At 39.2% G+C, this 20591-nt stretch overlaps 1 protein-coding gene across 2 annotated transcripts; it reads right to left on the bottom strand.

The window, feature by feature from the left end:
- Positions 1-721: 721 nt before the first annotated feature.
- Positions 722-20216, bottom strand: slco2a1 (solute carrier organic anion transporter family, member 2A1). 2 transcript variants are annotated; one of them, XM_030432923.1, is made up of 16 exons: positions 20078-20216; positions 19762-19832; positions 19304-19604; positions 12038-12175; positions 10720-10882; positions 9954-10163; positions 8766-8864; positions 8535-8674; positions 6657-6726; positions 6332-6496; positions 5695-5899; positions 4725-4872; positions 2736-2899; positions 2140-2204; positions 1671-1791; positions 722-1574 (listed from the first exon to the last, which is right to left on the bottom strand). In XM_030432923.1, the coding sequence occupies exons 3-16, from the start codon at positions 19361-19363 to the stop codon at positions 1457-1459; spliced, it is 1866 nt and encodes a 621-aa protein (XP_030288783.1). In that variant the 5' UTR covers positions 19364-19604; positions 19762-19832; positions 20078-20216; the 3' UTR covers positions 722-1456. The 2 variants fall into 2 exon arrangements, with proteins under 2 accessions (XP_030288783.1, XP_030288784.1); XM_030432924.1 differs by lacking the exon at positions 20078-20216 and having other exon boundaries at positions 19762-20038.
- Between the last annotated feature and the right edge of the window lie 375 nt (positions 20217-20591).

Raw genomic sequence — 20591 nt, 5'->3', positions numbered from 1 at the left:
ATTTGCCTGCTGTAACTAGAATGTATTTTGATTTTCATTACCTATCTATGCAATTCCAATGAGGCCCCTTGTCATACCAGTACAAGATAAATACATAGTAGAATGTTATCACGCACAACATCATTGTATATGTTTGGAGATTTTACCTCTCGTAAAAACTTAATTTCCTATCAATTTCTTATTTGTGATACGTGTGTGACATTGTGTGTAACTTTTTAATACTTAAGTCTCACACACTTTCTGTCCTGTCTGTCCATGGTTTTTCCTGCCACCACTATGAAGATGACACTCAACCAACGATGTCTTCTCCCCTGTCTGAGATCCAGCTGGCAGCACAAATCTCTGCATGTCTCGCTGAAATCTCTCAGTGGACGTCTGCACAACATCTCGTTCTGGGCTTCTCTTATTTTGTGGCAAGACATCTCCCATCCACTCTCATCCTCCCTATTGTTAATATTTGCATCAGCAGTTCAACTTATTTTATGAAATTGATGTACTGGCATGATTCTTGCTGTTTTGGAGTTGTGTCCAAACGATTAGCTAGTTGCGATGGATAAAAGCATCAGCAAAATAAATCTAATATGATGTAAAACTAGATTTAAAAATACAGGACCCACCTTAGTATATTTTATAGTTACTTTAGAAGTACATTTTTGAACTTAAATAAAAGTTATCCAGCCTTCAAAGCGTAGACAAACAGACTTCATGCTTTACACTTGAAAATTGTACTGAATATTTTTTATTGGTTATTAATGCTTACACATTTATGGAGTCCACAATAATAACCATATAATCACACCAGAGGATAGCATAAGATGTGTGGTTTAATTGAATTTGTAAATGAAATTACTCTATTTAAAAATGTGATCGATAGGTGAAAATTCATCAGCATTGCGATTAAATCAAGTGTTATATGTCATCATATATGAAATGAGTATTACAGTTATTACAGATGTCTCTATGTATGAGACAAACATCTATAAAAAATATACTTAAATATTAAGCTAATACAGTTAATTAGTTACAGAATATGTTCCCATTGGAAATAGAAACCTGAATAGATTCCTGCCTTATAGGATTAAGTTATATACAAAGATATTTATCTGTTGTTTGAACTCTTGTCTCAGGTGCATGGAACATGTGAGGTAACACACAAAAGAAGTGCTTCAGCAGATCTCTCTTAACTTATAACGAGTGGATCATTGTCAGAGTAATTCTAAACAGATGCTTTACAGCATTCAAAAGACATCCGACATTTTCCCTTTTGGACAATCTCAATTCAAACCAGTGAAGCACCAGGTAGGAAGGTGGGCCTCCAGAAATTGAGGTCAGTGTAGGCCCATGTCGGCTGTCATTTCCTCCCACTGACACAGCTTCGCTCAGCACACTGATTCAAAAGGTTTAACACCGCAGCATCGCAGAGATGCTTGGATGAACATGGACGCTCACAGCAGGATCACAGCAGTCCTTCAGGCTTCTCTAGACTGTACTCCTGTGTCCGCTGCACCTTCCACCCCAGCATCATCAGCAGAAGGATGCCCATGATCTTATATCCCACCTGTAAGCCCAAGAACCTGCAGGGGGTCAGACACATATGATAGATGATTGTCAGCAGTGATGTGGATGTACTATGTCTCTGTGTCTGATATGTTTTCTGAGTGATTTCTAACCTGTTCCTCAAGATGTTGTTGTCATAGTAACCACAGCTAGACTTTTTGTTGCACACCTGTTTCCACTTGATACATGACGTGTCGATGGCCGTCCCGAAGAGCGCCGGGGCAGGTAGAAAGGCTATTAAAGAGCAACAAACAGTGTGTTTAGGGTAAACAAACTTCTATTCCCATATGATTGAGGGAGAGTCACAAGGGGACGATACCTTTGCTGTTCTTGGGTTGTATTCAAACGGTTAAAAAATGAGTTATTTTGTTGTAGCACCCAATAATAGGGCTACAAGTCAATTTTAATTGTTGATTAATTTGTTGATTATTTGTTGAGTTTCACAATGATAACAGTGAGCCACAGTAGGAGGACATGGGACTTGAGTCTTCTATTAGTCAGTTCCACAACATCATTAACTCAATAATTAGTTTTTCATATGAATATGGGACTAAACACAAACAGTACTTGTGTCTAACTTACCTAATACTCGCATGAGTAAGAATTGAACTCCTATTGCAAATGACTTCTCTTCAGAGGGAACAGATCTGACAAGAACAGGAAAAGACAAAAGATTAATAGATCAATTAATTTTCCATTGATGTACTGAGTTATTCTTGAATACACTACAAACAGTGGCAGAGGCAGTTCAGTGCATTTGTTTTTATGTTTCAGAAACAGCTGATAAGGTCACTGAATGTATCTGTGAGCATCTGTATGAACCCTTGGAAATCTACTTTCTCAACATCTTTCGTGGTAGGTTATTTGCTTTCCCTTCATTCTTAAACCTCACATATAAAAAGCGCACCCAGTACCAACTTTTGACTTTTTACCGACTCAAGAGACTGGCAGTGAGTGTTAAAAACAAGGGCAGCTCAGCGCCGACTTTAGCAGTTACCAAGAAGAAATGGCCATAACTGAATGATACAGAGTTATGTAGGTTTTATAAATGTTTTGTAAAACCCAAGATATAAGGTTCATAAAATCATTTGTAATTGTTTGCACTTACTGATATATCAAATATACAACAAATGATTATGTGAATAAATATAGTGTAATACATCGTCATCAATCCTTACCTTAACACCATCATGTACATGGGATTATGAGTGAGGCAGGCGATCAGTGAGGCCAGAGAGATAACAAGCATGACGGGAAGGAGAAAATGTTGACAGTTGTTTGGACAGGATTTTGGGCGAGCGTGACTTTTGCTTCCAGGTATACACCTGCAGCTTGTATATAGCTGTAACCAGAAAGAGAGACAACAAATGTTAATGTTATCTGTGCAAACAAACTGAAAAACATTTGACTTTTGACGTGTTTTACTACATCTGCTGTGATATTTATTTTCCTTACGAGGGATTGACACCTACCAGTATTTCAGGGAATATACTTTTTAGATTTCCTGCTGAGTGTTAGAAGACAGGAGTGATACTACTGCCATGTCTTTACGTAATATTTGAAGCAATGGTTAGTTTTAAAGATGTATTATGGAAGAATTGGCCGCCTCTCGAATTCATAATGCAGACAAAAATGGGGCAGCATACCACTAGAATGAGCACTAACTGCTGCTCACTGTAGTAAGCTCACTTGTCAGTGCAGGTCGAGGTAATATTAGCTGATTCTGCCCTGACTGGTGTTGTTTACTATCTGACTATTCGCTTCTTAAGGTACAACCTGGCAATTAAGTTAGCATGCTTACTTCAATAGATATTTCTCCAACACAATACAAAGACATCTTCCACATGATGTCAAACATTCTGGTGATAATTTTAGTTAATCTTGTGATGTTTATAACTAAAATTGTTACATATTGCACCTTTAACTTAGCATAAAGATACCAAGATTTAAAATGTTAATTAGTGAGTTTTCAAAATTCCACTTTCAGCCGCCCACTTGTGGACATCCGAGTCCACAAGAAAGAGAAAACAACTCCTCTGCAATTTCATGGGATTAATCCATTAAGCTAGCTGTAGCCACCGCTGTCTGTGTTTGTGCTTCAGTATTACACAGTGGGTTTACAGGCTGAGTCAAACTGACTAATACTCTATTAGCAGTCACACAATCCACCCACTGGAAGATTATTCACAAGCTGTGACGTTTAAATACTGACGTTTTAGTCCCTGTTGAAACACCTCCTATACGCTCTGTGACTAATAAGCATTGATCCGACATTGATTATGAGCCACTTGTGTCCTGTGAGCAGCAGAACAGTCTCTCTGTCTGCTCCTGGACTGGAGGCTGCTGGCTGAACAGACACATACTGAAGGTCTGGGACTTGATATCACTGCTGATATAAAACATGCCACATGGCAGAGTGTAAATACAGGGACACTGACACAACCAAGTCCATGTGATCTAATTTGTGCTTCAGATCTAAGAGGCATCTAAGGTCAAAGTCACTTCCTGTTCCAAGTATCATCTACTTTACACTGAAAAAGACGTTAAAAGATCAAGTCTACCCCCTGAAGATGAGATATTAAAACACATTCAATTCATCGTAATGACATTTTATGTGCAGCGAGCATTCCCTGCAGTACTCTGCCCCCGAGTACACAGTTAAAGGTTAATTACAGGCCAATTTACAGATCCTGTGCTGGGACAAGAATGAAATTCTTATTCCTTCAAACCACACTAAGAAAATTACACAAGATTACAGAAGAAAATTATGCAGTTAATTACAGATATTTCAAGTTTTCTACACTTTCAACCCTTCTGTAAAAACATATTTGCTCATCTTGGATGTGATATACTTATGTTTTCTTTGCAATAAATTAAGCGTTCCTATCTTACACGATGACTCTGCAGCAGGTAATCTCACTGAATACTGTTCATGATTTATTGTGCAATCTCATTCTGGCGTTGCAAAAACATTCCTCAGATAAAAAAGGTGACTAAATGTCAATTTTATTCATATATTCTACATCACAAGCATGTTTTAATGACTTATATTTTTTCATACACAGTAGTGTTTTAGTACAAAGCGTTGAATACATAAATCTACAACAGCCTAACCTGCAGGTATTGATACAGGAAACCATGAACTGGTGCTTAGCAAAGGCACTGACCTGAACCCTGTGGGTGTTGTTGGGGTCTGTGGTGAAGTTGGTGCAACCCGCATGACAAGGAGAAATATACTCAACACCATCAGAGCCACACACAGGGTTGAAGGCGTTGGGTGGACAGGAGCAGTTGGAGTAGCATGAATTTTGAGCCCTGCATAGGGCAGAGAGAGTAAAACAAGAACAAGTTAAGACCATGTTTCAGCTAGTTTCATTAGCATGTTTTTACTTTTGACTTCACAACATCCAAGAACTTTGTGTCAGCAAGAGATTCAAGTATTATGCTTTCCAATTTGTTTTAGATGCAATTATATTTTATAGATATTGAATGACAAAAACAACTGAAAGCTAATAAAGTTACCATCTTAAGTAATGAGTTTTTAGAGTTTTTAGTTTACCGTCATTTCAAAAGAGAAAATACAATCTAAATTCCAACATGATGATGACCTTTCAGCATTTTGTTTTAGCTGCTATCAGATCATTAACGGTGCTCGGTGGAGTTTTCACCACTAGTAGTGCTATAGAGCAATGTGTTTATGAGCGGGGCACTGATTTGTTTAGCATACACTTACATAATACAATCTCATGTTGCCACTTTCAGGCTGATCGGTAACCAACAACAATAAACACAGAAAAAATACAAATAAAAGGGAGGGAGAAAAAGGACAACTCGCTAGTTATGTAAATAATTTAGATTTAGGTAAAATGCCCAAATACCAATACATTTCTCCAAGATTCTGACTTTGACTGTCTATGCATTACAGCTGCTACTAAATTTTGGGACTGTTTCAAGATTGTTCCTTGATTTAGTTTTATCTGAACAAGTACATCCACCCTAGTATAACCTAGGGTGGATGTGTGTGACCCTGGGTATATAGGGAAAAAAATCATCCCAAAAACTAAATGACCCTTTCCAGAAACCGTGCTGTTCGCGTAAAAAGCTTAATTTTAAGTATATCCCACTCATCTCTCTCACCCATTCTGTGCATTCAGGTTATGATTGACCTCGGAGACCTTCTGTGTGGGACAGCCCATGAAGAAAAGAGGGATGCAGAGGAGGGTGGAAATGGTCAGCATGACCACAGAGAAGCGTGGGATGGTCTTCAGCGAGAGACCCGACTTCTTCATGATGACTCCACCCGTCAGCATCCCCACGGCTACTGCCGGCAGATTTACAGCACCTGTGAACCACAAATATTGATTATGATCTTAAGATGTCCACAAGGGGTTTCATACAAATCATGTGCCCTTTTATTTGTTTGCTGAAACCTTGACACAAATGACAGGTGATGTCCATGAATAAATGCAATGATGCAAAGGGACAAACTTTAAGGAAGGACAAACATTCCATCTGAGGTTAAATGACAGTACAAAGTAAATCCTCCCTTTGGAAAGCGGACATGGTGCAACAGGACTGAAAAATCCAGACAGTCCATAAAATTATTTTACAGACTGTTTAATTTCAGCTCAGTTTACGTCATGCTGTACATTAAGACTTGAATAACACTGACTGACATTGATTGCAAGCAGTTGACTTAAAGGGCCATCGTCATCTATAACAGGTTCTTTTCCTGAAGTCCAATATTTTATATTTGCCCTCCTACAGTACCTACCTACTAGCAGGCTGCTGTATGCAGCTGTAGCGCTGTACTGTTGCTGGAGAAACTTGTTCATGAATGTGGCGAGAGCTGCAATCACCGAGGAGAAGCAGCACTGGGCAAGGATCAGCATCAGGAAGAGAGGGCTCAACAGGAGGTTGATAAACATCCTGGGAAACACTGATCACACACAGTCACATATAGAGACACTGATTAGCACTGTGATGCCAGACATGACTTATCTCTTTGTTACAGCACACGCTAAGAAGATGTAACTATGCAGAGACGGTTTATGAATCTAACAGGTGGGACCATATCAGTCTGTGTATAATGAACTTACTTTTCAGGAAATCAAGTAAAGAGACTTCTGGCTTCTTGAAGTCATCCGACATGTCAGTGTCGTTATCAACCTGGAAAATAATATGGAGAATAAACTCTTACAGAAGTTTGTGTGAAGGCACATATGTACAGAAGAGCGTAATGAACACACAGTCATTTTTGTGATACAATTCAGTCTTTGAGTGAAATCTGGTTAACTGTTTGCTAATCACATCAGCCCTGTTCCTACAAGAGGCACCGCAGTCCCTCACAATTAGCCCCTGTCTCTTTATGCTGGATGCATGTGACGTGGGAACACTGGACTGAATTGACAGCTCCACAGTGTTCATGCAATCAAAATCATCCACAGCTGTCACACATCATAATAGAAGATTTCTGTAGAGTTTTTTGTCTTTTTGTGCTCGCTTTTCACACCGAACTACAAGCCCCTAGTTTATAATTATAATAATAATAATGTTATAATAATAATGTTATAATAATTATAATGTGTTCTACAAGAAACCAAACATTTTAAGTTACATTTGAAATTTCCCCCAAAAATATTAACATTTCTGCACGAGCCGACACTTTCAAACATTTAACCATTACTTTTTGCAAATCATTTCATCTGTTTATCCATTATTAAGCTATAACTATTTCAGGTGTTTAGAAAATCCATGATTTTTGGCTCATTTATCCATTACTTCTCTGTGAACTAACTAGCATGTTAGCTAGTTATCATGCGCTCTTCATGTAAGCAAACACATCTGATATTGAAGTTATCTACACCTGGTTTGGAGTGACTGACGCATATTAGGCGTCCCATTAGACTTATTAAAATGGATATAAACATGGTATTTATACAAATGTATCCAATAGTTTTAGCCTTATATTAGCTATTGATTTCTGCTAATCCCATTTATTTTATTAGAGTAATCTATACATACGTATCTATTGTACATGTAATTCTCACTTCATTAAGGCTACTTTTTCACTGTATTTGTGAGGATCAGGGTTCCTACACATTTTTCAAGGTCAAATTCAAGCACTTTTCAAGCACTTTTAAGGGTAATTTTTAAAATTTTCCAGCACCTTATTGCTGGGGTGAAATACGTATCTAAAGGAATATATATACTTATGATTTTTTTCTTCACTTTTTATCACAGTTATGTACATTGTATCATGCTGTAAACATCTAAAATTACATTTTATAATAGCAAAAACTTCAGAAATTAATTATCTGGTCTGATCCCAATTTTGTGAAAGACTCAGAGTTATAATATCAAGCACTTTCAAGCACTTAAACTAAAATCCAAGCACTTTTCAGACCTTGAAAACACAACATTGAAGAGCAGGTTTACTATTTTTCACAATTTTTTCTTTCTGTGAGGAATCAGAACCAATAAAGACGCTTGTGGCTTCGGCAAAAGATTCTATTTTTCTCTTATTATCAACTTGACAGCTGGTGATATTTCTAACAATTGGTCACCAACCAAAATGCAGAAATGTGCATCCTTATTATTTGTATATTTTTACAGGGTCAAGTCCTGAACAAAGCTGGAGGAGTATGATGTGGTTTCACAAACATGTGCCGAGTAAAATCTGGCTTTAGCTCATCTATGACTCGTGTTTTCTGCAGAGTGACGCAGACAAATATGATGTACTAGTACAGATCAGTTCTTGGCAATAAAAACAGTTCAGTGACATATGTCAGTTATAATGTGGAGTTATATGATAACAACAACACATCTTTTGTTTTCGTACCTTCAACATGGTTTAAAACCAATGGAAGAAAAGCAAATGCAACGTTGACACAAAGCCAGTAGGTGTCAGTACAACACAAGAGATGTTCTGCAGTCTTACATGATCCACAAGACACAAGAGTGAGACTGTGACTTACATGATCTTCTGAAGGCATTCTGCGAGGGAAGAAGAAGTAGGGGATGGAGGTGAGAAACAGGCAGACGGTGGTGATGAGCAGGCCCATCCACCAGGCCCCAACCCAGCGGGGGTCACCTTGTCTCAGCTCCTGTTCAGCTCCTGTGGAAAACAGGAGTCACCGGGCATAACAGTGAGTCACAAGTCCTGCTTTAACCTGTCCATAAAATAACTATCAGACCATCATCATTACCTAAACCAGTTTTGTCCACGTCCACATAGATCCGCAGCACAACTGAGCCCAGCAGGTAGCCAATGGCGGGCCCGAATACAGATACAGCAAACAGGATGGCTGTGAATGATAAAGCATCTGTGAGGCAGAGTTTTCTGAAGTCTCTGTGAAAATGGGTTATCTAGAAAAATCTGTGAGAAGTTCTAAACTTTTGGTGTGGGTGTATTTTGGCTTTAAGCATTAATGGCACTACAATTTGGAAAAAAAAACCCAAAAAGGTTCTATCCCTAAAATCAGTCTCTTGGTTGTACAAGGCACAGCACCAAACTGCTGCTTGGGATGTTCAGGAGACCAATCAAGCTTTTTCTGCTTACCATGTAAGCTCATGCTCTGTGACTGTGGATGAAAGGGCATACATTCATGAAAAGCTGCTCAATCATATGTTCTGCTTCTAAAAATTAAGGATTTTATCAGGAACATTATGAGTGATATTGATTTAAAAAAAAAAGTCCACTCAATTTGAAGTATTTCATTTGTCTTGACTGAGCATTTACAGCTAGTGCTTGTAGGCAGGAATTAATGCTATTATTCATAACTCAGGTCAATGTGAGTACTTCAAAGATAAGTATGAAGGAGAATTTCGTTTTTTACTAAAACGTCTTGCACAGCATCCAAATCCGACCTGTTGCCCTTTGCTGCACATCATCACCCTTCTCTCTCTCTTCCTGTGTCCTGCCTATCTTCACCTGCTCTATCAGCTCTATTCGTTGCCCAATTAGAAGCATGTTTCTGAATTGTTGTCTGTGCCTGAGTATCTCATAACTCAGCCTCAGCACCAGGAACCATATAGTTCCAAATGACAAATTTGACAGATTTCTTCTGACATCTCACTCATCTGACATGCAGTCAAAAATGTGACAGGATTTTAATATTGTATAGACTAAATTAGGAATGCCTGTAATTTGGATTAATAAAAGATAACTTTATTGCATATCAGTTTTGCTGTCTGTGATGTGAATCCTTTAGCCCTCAATATCTGAAAACCACTAAAACTGCAGTCAGAACCGTATTAGTTCAAGGTCATGAAATACTAATGTCCATAACATAAACATGCAAGTGTGTAGAATCACCCAGAATAACTTTGTGACCTTTAGATTGTGTTTATTTATCTGAACAAATCAATCTGCCTCTGAACCACAGGCCATTCACCTATGTAAAGAGGGGAGTTTCCAGGTCCAGCAAAATCATCAATGTAGGATATCCCAAAGGGCTGGATGGGCACCGAGCCCACACCGAAGAGCAGCTGAGCGAAGCCCATGAACAGCCACATGTTGCTTGTGTCGGCCAGTTGCCGGGACTGATCTCGGCTACAGTCCGGGTCGCTTGTGTTCCCATGCAAGTTACAGATGTCATGGCGATCTAGATAGTGGCAGGTAATGACATACAGACAGAGAGGGGAGGAGGAACAAAAGACAGAGAAAGTTGATGACAAGCCAGTGGATGCAGATGTCTGACTACTTTAATTTCCTGAAGCTTCTCTGGCCCTTCACTGACACCCTGTTCAATGCCAAGTTACTTTGACTGGGGGCAAAATGAAAGGAGGAAGAGGCTGATTGTTGTTGCAAATTAAATTCCCTGGAGGTAACTCTAATCTCTTTATCTTTCAGCGAGTGCACAAAGATTATGAATTTCCTTTTGATTAATGCAAAGTTCAACTGGAGAGCAACAGCAAGGCTCTCTAAATACACTATTTACTGCAGAGCACAGAAAGCCAAACAGCAGACACTTGTTTGAGCGGAGTGCTGGGGTGCCTTTACTGAGAAGACCCTGCATCGTCCTCGACGAAGCGTTAAGTAAAGTCTCATAAATTGCATCGACATATTTGTACATTCACGGGCCCCCTGCTCTGGACTGAATCACATAAGCTGTCAGAGAGGAGACAGAGAAGAACTGTGGTCTGTTATTTGGGTCTTACTGTGCAGAACAGAGTCGTAGTCGTAGGGTTGGGATATGAAGTGAGGTAAGGTCAGGATGGTGGCACTGACTGCCATCAGAAGTCCCCCGATTCCAATGATGCGAGGACGGTGGACCCGATTTCCAAAGTAGCTCACAAACACAATCAGCACACTGTTACTGATCTGAGAGACAGACACAGACACACGTTTCAAACAGCATCCAGCAGCAGCATTATCCATCTGTGGGACACTCATCAAGTCAGCATTTAGTTGTAGGTCTGAAAGTTTTCCAACGTTGATGGACCTAAAAATTAAATACGGAAGTAACTGCACTGTAATCCAAGATCAGTGTGGCCCGCACACAACACAGGCAGAGTAAACAATCAATGACAGAAACAGCAAATTCAAGTTACATAGCTGATCAATTGACCACTAGGGGCCGCTGGAAACAAGCCATCGTCACAAAACTGACATTACTTTTTCAGTTAATGTGGCAAAAGTGTGAGAAAACATTTAATTGTAAGATTAGCATTAATATATTGTTGTATTTCTGTCCACCTCATGAATAAGTTCAATATTAACTCTTTTCAGTTCTTTATTTGCTCTCTAGCTACTCATGCGTATAAAAATAGAAATATCAAGCTAATAATGGGCAATTTCACTGAAAAATAAAAGACCAGATGCCCTCTGAGTCTGAAAACTAGGCTGATGAGGGTGCAGAGATGCAGGCAATAAAAAAACAACCAGCAGATGTGTAAAAACTGTATTACTGATGATTATTATTATAGTCGGTTCATCACTAACAACCTATTTTCCATTAGACATGTGATTCTTTGATAATATCAAAATATCTATCACAGCAGCTGTAAATAGCCACACTAAGAGGATCTGTAAAATTCAAATGTTCAGGCTTTGCTTGGTCTGTTTTCCTAAAATACCATACAATAAAGTCTGACCTTGTAAATCACACTACAACTAACAAATCCTGAGAGAAGCTGGGCAGCAAAATTTGAAAAAGGTAATAAAACACAGTGATTTAGTAACTGTCTAGTGACCTTTGCTTATGCATATTTATAACCTGAAAGTGGAAAATGTTTTATTTGTGTTGTGGACTTAAATGTCAGAGAACAAAAAAATTCCAGCACCCTCCAAGACGAGTACATTCTTTTATTATTCTTATCTGTAATAAAACAGTTCCAAAATACCGGAGTCTGGCCCCAATCGTCAGGAAGTGTGATTTTGATAAGTTGCTTGTTCTCCAGTTCCTCCTTTGTCATCGGTAGCCTTGAAATAAATCTATCATGATCCGTGTGAGGATATGTTATTGTTGGCTCCTACCTCGTGGAGAGAGGAAATGGTTCCTGAGGAGTAGCTGCTGAGGCCGTAGCGCCTCTCGATTGTGGTGATGATGCTCTTGAAGTAAGCGCTGTACAGCAGCTGGGAAAACTGCAGGAGGCCGTGGCACAGGACAAACAGCTATGGAAGACAGACAAACAGTTAAAGATGCTCAGAGCTTTTTTAGTCAGAAACAGAAATATTGGTATGTGAAGGATACACACTGTAGGAACGACAGAAATGTCGAATCTGAAAAGATCTTTGGAAACAAATTTCCACATCTACTTCACTGCAGCATCTTGCTGCCAAACATACAATGGATTAGTTCACTCAGCATGCCTTAATCTCCGGCTCTGACAAAAACTTGATATAGTGATGTATCCTGAGGTAAAATAACTTACAATCATAAATGTCAAATGTGTCTTTTGTCATTTTCTGCGTTTGGCTGCACTCACGCAGAGGCTGAACAGACTGAATCATATTCCTAGAACCATAAATTGTTCCAAGTAAAAGAGAACAATTTAGAAGAAACACATAATCACATGTGTGGTGTCAAGTTCTGAAGGATTTGTGCTCAACACAACTTTCCAGTGCTCTTCAGCCCCCGCAGCACACTGTTGGGTTCATCCGGTGGGGCGCGTACTTAAACAATATTACCTCTGCAGTGAAATGCAGTGAGGCCAGTGGAAAACCAAACAGCTGTTTCACAAACACAAAGCGCAGCTTTACATGTACCAACACATCAGGCTGCACTCTACCATTTCAAAGACATTAAACATTTAAAGGACTAACATTTACATATTTTAGACGGAAAAACTGACAGATTGAATAAAGTGTAAAACAAGGCAATGTGGAGAAGAAATATAAATCATGTAATTATTGTAAAATAGGAGTGGAAAGTACATAAGTATAATAATCAATGTATTGAAGTATGACAGGTGCTCATTAAGCAGAAAGGCCCCTTTTAAAGTGTTAATTATCATATTTATATTACATTATTGGATTGGCGTTACTGATTTATTTGCAAGTATGAAGCGTTTTAGTGAATCAGAGATCGTTTTAACTACCAGTTGGTAATCTCTACAAATGCACCTCATGTATATCATGCAAAATCTTAAAGCAGCAATCAAAGGACTTTCATTTGTTGTTGATTCTGGCGACCTGTGTGGACAAAAGCACCACCACCACCACCTGACATCCACCTCCTAGCATGTGCATTTGTTTCGGAAGCAAAAAAATGATTTTAAGCATCGTCCAGAGTACGGTCCCCAGCCAAGTTCAAGCCTTATAGTTGGTATTAAACTCCCAATCATGCCATTATGCATCCATCTGAGTGTCAATTTATATGTTAATATCTTAAACCAAGCACTTTCTTTGAGACACCAAACTCATGCATACTCCTGCACTACAGTACACAGCACCTGCGGAGAAAACTAGCAATACATTATACATCAGCATAATGGCTGAAAACAAGGGCTTTCTTACACTTTAGTTTTTGGACTTTAGTCTTCGCACAGTCTTTAGACTTTACTTTAAGTAAGAAATAAATAGTATAAAAGCAGACACAAAACAACCTTAGCATTAATTTGGAGTTGACGGATGCAAGCCTCTACTTTCAGCTCTCTTTTGGTCCCTACCAAATGTCTGTCTCTTTAGCTGCTGAATACTCCGCTATGTTCACCAGCGACTTGCTAACTTTGTCTGTAGGCTACCTGGCACCGAGCAAATAAAGTGGGTTGTTTTCAGAGCTTTTCATTGAAAACATCTTCCTTCTGCTACCACTGCTGCTGAAAGTGGTGCCAGTGAAAGCAGTGAACCAAAACAATGAGCTGCAAGATGCAAAAATGCTCCGTACAGCTGAGAGGACCTGCAGATTTGAGTGAAGCTTCACGACAACGGAGCCCTTTCACATAACACACAGTCACTTCATTCAATGATGAGAAATTACTGAATGTAGCTTCTCTGGGTATGGTACCAACTTCTATCTAATTATTGCGTAAATGTACTTCACTGTGTGGTTTCAGAAGTGGAAAGTTTTAGTGATATGATAAATGGTGGTCTTCTGCAAAGCAGTACTTCATCTGGTTTTCCTAGAAACTAAACAGCACAGCCCGAAAATAGTTATGAAAATGTGTGAATTACTGATTTTCAGCCAACTGCTGAACTTCGGGTAATACTGTATGTGTCTCCAACTGATTGCCTGATTTTTCCTCCTGGACGTTTCTCTCCACATCCAGAGAAATGGAAAGATCAAGATCGCCCACTGGACGTTTTTCCCAGTGATCTGGAAGAGCCTCTCACCTCTCTGTGTCGAGAGGTGTTCACAGACACTTGTATGACTGCACTTGGTTTTTATTTGCTTGAGGGGCCATGAATGCAGGAATGACACTGAAGATACGTGTTGAGATTAGGAGTGAATTTCCTGTGAAAACAGTGATAAAGCCAAGCTTTCAGCGCGTTGACCAGCTGCCAGGTCGTCTGAGGGAGAATAAACGATGCGTTTGACTCAGAACAGTTAATGCTCCTGTTAAATCATGGCTTTATGGTTTGTTAGCACACACAATAGATGCATTTACACTGATACTAATATTTCATCCTCATTTTGTGTCAAATGGCATTTAACTATCTAAGTGACTCGAAAAATTCATTCACTGGCAGGCAAAGACCTTCTTTTGTTGGAGATCTGGATTCCAACAAAATGTTCACAACTGTTTCTTTAACCACAGCGTCAGGTCAAACTCAGATCCACTTTGGCCTTTAACGAAGTTGGGTTTATGTTTTCACTGCAGATAACGCATAATACAAATATCATGTTTCACTGACAAGTATCCGGCTTTCAGACAGTTGGCTTTAACACTGGAAACAAAAAAACACTTCTGATAACACATAAGCCATTAAAGTTCAATCTTTCACCTGAGGCCTGAGAAACAGCAAAAACAATGTTTCAGCATTGATGATAAAACACAATAGATCTGTTCTTCCTGATGAAGGAATGTTGCATAATGTTGAAGCTTGGATAAGATAATCTAAGAGTATTATAAATGATGGAATAAAAGGGCAGCAGCAATGCACACCCTGAATGCTGCAGTGTGTCAACACTGAAAAAAACGCAGGTTTCATTATTTATCCACACTGTTCATACAAGTGATTTAAGCCTATTTGATGTGTTTAAGCAGGAAGGTGTTTGTGCAGGGTTGGATTCTCTGTGGATTATGTTCACATTTATTCTTTTTGAACACTCTCAGCTCCGTCTGTGTGGATGTTATTGTCCTGGCCTTCAACCCTGCTGCGAGGGGAAGAATTGAGGGAAGTTCATACATGAATTTCAAAACGCTTTTATTCCAGGGACACGTGTTGAAGGTTAGAAGCTGGTTAGCCGTGCATTTCCATGAGGAAATGTATGACCTACTTGGTCAAAAACTAAATAAAGGAAAAGTGTATCAAGTCTCCAAAGATAGATGAAAGAAAGTAAAGCCAAAAAATCACCTCCCTTCATTGTGCAACACAGGTTAAATAAGGTTTGCAAAAGAATAGCATCATGATCAAAGGAGCACTTTCTCGGATTTGACGCAACGTGTACATAATTTGAGGGATGCTTATTCACTAAAATTACAAGATCAAAAGCACCTTTGTGTTTGTCCACTAAATATAGGCTAAAGATACACCAGGTAGACTGTTAGCTGTTCCTTACAAGTACCGCTCTTATGGCCAACCTTAAAGCTAATCTGTGGAAATTCTGTGTTGTGTTGGAAGCCAGTTGTTGGTTTATGTTAGCGGACTCCATTTCTAAACTAATGTTAGCTACTTTTGTTCTCTGTTAGTGGAGCAGAGAGAGGCACTTAGACAAGGCTTGCATGAAGTCACATCATTTGGAGTCCTTCACAAAGAAAGCTACTGGCAGGCAGCGTTAAACAACTTAAATAAATCATCTACAGACTTGTATAGACAAGAGAGAGATAGGGAAGATTTCATTTTTCATGTCATGTTACAATCTACTCACATATGGTCATCAAAAAAATCATTAATACATATTAGTTACAACAAATTGTTACACAGAGTGAGGGTAGAGTGGGCATACTCAATTCCGTTTGCTGCTAACATGTGCTGTGGCCACTTCAGCAGGACTGTTTAAGTAGCTACTAGTATTTGTGTTTGGTTCACTGCCATCAACTAAGATTCTCTATTTACTATGTTGTCATCACAGTTTGAGTGTAAGTTGTAACTAATCATGGATGACATACGGGTGCTCTACGTGCACGAACTTGACTACCCTATGTAGCACACTGAATGAAAAAACAGGAAAAGACATGATTTATTTCAAATTAGATTTCAGTTTAGGTTTCATAATTTGAAATTCTATAGTATTAACTGTAAGGTTTTTAAAATCAATTGAAAAAAAAAACATGCATTCCTCGATTTACCGCTACCACAGTTTGAGAATTGCAGTATTAGCCTAAAGACTACTGCCATGCTAGCTATCAGCCATGTTTCAATGGGGGAAACAGCTAGCTTGGCTATGTCTGTAGGAGCTGCATATCCAGGCTAAAAGCACCTCTAAATTGCACTATTAACATTTTATGTATCAAGTGTTTAGTCAGCACAAAAAGGCGTTTAAAAATGACAGGTAATGGTTTTACCCTTGGTTCATGTGGACTATTTCTTGGCTGACAGAAGTCATTTCCTGCAGTTTTGTCATCTGGTAGATAACCCCTAGAAGAACACAACCTGTTGTTTTTACATTTCGTATTTTTGTATGGATTGAACAAACAAGATAGAACTTGTTAACTACTATGCTTGACAGATGCTGACTGATGGCTGTGTTATCTTTGGACAGAGCCAGGCTAACTAGTTTTCTTTTGTTTCCAGTGTTTTTGCTACGATAACTAGCTGCTGGTGGTAGCTTTATACGGAATGGATGATTATTAAAAGAGTGGGCAAAAAAGTGTTTTTTTCTAAAATGCTAGCTTTGATTGCTTTATCTCTACGACACATCCAAAAGTGTGAACCTCTGGTGCACTGAAGTGTGGAGGGAAGTGAACCAGAGCTGCCCCTGAGCAGAAACTTGGCTTGGATATTGACAGAGGTATCTGTAAAGAGAATTTGATGGTGTAACTTGGGTGCAGACTAGGTGCAGCCCACAGTAGATAAGTTTGAAATTGTAAAAACCAAAACAAACAGAATGTCCAAATGAAAATGAGCAAATAGTGAACAAAGCGCTGTACAGCACGTACCAGCGTCAAGAAAAGACGGAGGACGTGATTGCTCCCTGTGAAACTATTGTTGAGTGGCTGGCTCTGCTGAGGGAAAAGCAACTTGGTTTCATGCGAAAAGCAACTCCAACAAAGTTCTGCTAGAAAGTTGAAGGCCAAATAGCAATCAAGTGTTCTGACAAGAGATATCCCTCTGCTGTGGGAATGACTTGTCCAAACAGCTTACTGACACATTACCAGCTGCTTAGCCAACTGCTCCCATTATCTAAACACACGGCTGCACAGCGTTGAACTTCAGGTACGTTCACACTGTGCAGGATGGGCAGGAAGTTCACTAAGAAGTCTCAAACTAAACGTTGCCTGTAGGATGAGCCGTCTTCCACCCCATCTCTATTTGTACATCTTTGTTTCATCAGAGGGGACGGCGGCTTTAAAGTGAAGACTTGAAATCATAAACAGGAGAGGATTTGCAGTATCGGGACCCACCACAGTCTGTGTGCGAGCCCGCGTTTAAAATGTTCCAAATGAACCATCACCTCCCGGAAATTCCGAAGTTGCTTAACTAATTACTTCTTTCACCATCTCCTCCAAACGTACAGACTACAGGTGTATTAGTCACGGTTCACAACACAACACCAATAAAGAAGACGTGTCATTTCTCGGTGATGTTTGCTGCGAGCTACACGGAGTTCTGCCTCAGTATTACTCACAGCCCTGGAACAGACTGTTACTACCCTATCTTTGGCATACGGTAAAATGCAATTGCTCCATTTGGCACCTTGGTCGGTGTTCAGTGAAGCTTTCAGTAACAGAGCCAGAGGTGCAGATATAAATATATATACAAAACTTTGAACTAGACACAACTGCCAAACACATGAAAACTTTTATGAAGACTGACTCACTGACGTAATTAATGATAGAAACACAAAACTGTCACGGTTTTCTCCTATTTAAATAAGCTGTGTTGATTACTCAGTTAAGCGATTAGTTGACAAACGAATTAATTTGCTTTTATATTGATATTTTTTTTTACTTGACATTAAACTTGATATTTTGGTGTAAAGGGCTGTTGGTCAAGTGAAACATTTAATAATTTCACCTTCAGCTTATAAAATATTGATGCCCATTTTTCAGTAACTTCTATTTTTTCTATGAATGAAAACAATAATCAGCAGAAATAGATTTATTTTTTCAATCAATGATCAGGCATCTTAATTAAGTGGTTAAATACTTTAACACAATTAGAACAATTTAGTTTGGAGAAGGAATTCAGAAACTCAGAAAGGTAATATTAACAATACTGATGAGATAATAAAAACTTTATCACATTTTTTCCATAACTGCATAAACAAACTGTTCTCAGAGGAAAACAACATCCCCTGAAGACTGCTTGAAGTTAGAGATGTGGCAGGGTCCGCCAAATATAAACAAAGTAAAACAGTATGAAATTGTGTTGTCCTTTAAGTTTAAGTTTGTTTATTCAGTTTACTCAGTCAAGAAAACAAAGACAGTGTTTATTTAGTTTGTTTTGGCATTTAAAAAAAAAAAAAAAAAAATCAGTCAATTAAAATCGTTCTTTTCCGATTAAGATTTCTTCCCCAAAACTACATAATGCATCTTGAAACAACTGAGCAGTAGTATATCTTGACAATTTACTATCCGTACTATTTACGTTGCTTGATACTTATAGTGTTCATAAAATGAAAAACACAAGAAAACTTGTGTTTTACATTAAGACGACAAAAATCTACACACTTCACGGATATGAGGCAAAACACCAACACAAGTTATGACTGAGTACTTGTTTATCTACAGGTGAATATCTCGTTTTTCTATGACAAGACCACACAGGTATACTCAACTGGGGGAAAAGAGAGCCTATGAAATAACTTGTCGTTTATTTGCCACAGTTATATTGTCTGTGTATCGTTATGCAATCTTCTAAAAATACATTTAGCACAGATTTGGTTACATAAACAATGAGGGAGCAAGTGCGGCAGGTTAAAACAAGACTTGATAGTAACCGTGTAAGCTGCCACAAGGTGTGATGGATGCCTACCTTAATGCTGCAGCGCAACGTCCTCGCTGTCTTCATGGTTTTGGAGGAATGTATGTCCATGAGTTCAGCTCGCGAGTGAAAGGAACTACCGCTCGAGGTCCGTGTCAAGAGGTTGTCCGTCTGTGTGTCTGTCTCCGTTTTCCCTCCGGTGAGCTGTCTGTTTTATGACCGGTCGGTGATGTAATTGGACTCACCCCCACAGCTCCACGCGTCAATGTTTTGAAAGTTGTATATTGAGAACAGCCAGTCCCGCGCTCACCCGCTGAGTCATGCGCGGAGAGGCTGTACGTGCGGCGCTCACCTGTTGGGAACGCGACCGAAAGCGTTAATCACCATGACATTACAACATACTAACACCTTACATTTATAATTATATTCTTCGTCATATTCTCGATATGCTTCACTCAAAGCCACTGCCCGAGTGAAGCCCCGCTTTGTTCTCCGGCGGTTCAACCGACCTGAACGCTTCATTAATTGTGGTATGCGGCTCTCTGCTGTTTGTGCCCGAAGCTAATGAGTGGTGGGCCCGCTGTGAGAGAGAGACACCGATGAATGAACTCCTTCAAAGTGAGATGTTTAACCGTGTGTTCACTGTGTCAAGGTGAGTTTTTGCTCACTGTTTGATTTTTTTCTTAATTTGGAATTTCAGACAAACTAGCTAAAAGCTAACTAGCACGTTTAGAAGAGTGCTACAAGCTAAGCTAACCCTGTATTTAAATAGCCAATAGATAGATATTAAGATATTCAAAATCGAAATTCAAATTTAAAGAATACATTATCGTTTTCTTTCAAAACTGCCGTCAAGCCTTATCGTTGTTTTAGCTAACTTCCTGTCCGTTTGGCCGTTAGCCATCCCCTCTCTCTCCCCTCACGAGGAGCGCCGGTTAGTGGCCAGATCGCGTAACTACCCCATGATGCACTGCGGCACAAAACGACTTTTAGCTAACAGCAAAGCTAACATTGTAAAAAGAAGCGTGTGTAAAACGATAGCTGTTTTTCTTTTGAGCTTCACTACTGTCATAATTTGAGATGAGCCGCACAATTAAATTATTTTATCCCAAGGACGTTAAATTAAATCTGGACACAGCCTTTGAGCAGCAGCCACGTTAATTATGAAGCCAAAAACGTTCGACTTCCGGCCACGAGTCCTTCATGGCTTTTGCATGGTGTGGCTCATAGAGCATGCGCACTAGAGACTTCCGCTGACCGAGCCGGCTAACTTCCTGTTTAGTGCCCGGCTGATTTGAATGGGGATAAAGTAATTTAATCATGCCAATTATCTAGACTC

This window comes from Sparus aurata, chromosome 11 (genome assembly GCF_900880675.1).
Source record: "Sparus aurata chromosome 11, fSpaAur1.1, whole genome shotgun sequence".
NCBI lineage: Eukaryota > Metazoa > Chordata > Actinopteri > Spariformes > Sparidae > Sparus > Sparus aurata.
Note: the sequence above shows the minus strand (reverse complement) of the source record. Positions and strands in the feature narration are given on the sequence as shown.

Coding starts and splice junctions, on each gene's coding strand:
- slco2a1 (XM_030432923.1), bottom strand. CDS start 19,363: ATGGACATACATTCCTCCAAAACCATGAAGACAGCGAGGACGTTGCGC. Junction 2,900..4,724: donor ACAACACCCACAGGGTTCAG/GTCAGTGCCTTT, acceptor TTCTGGTTACAG/CTATATACAAGCTGCAGGTG. Junction 1,792..2,139: donor CTTACTCATGCGAGTATTAG/GTAAGTTAGACA, acceptor GCTCTTTAATAG/CCTTTCTACCTGCCCCGGCG.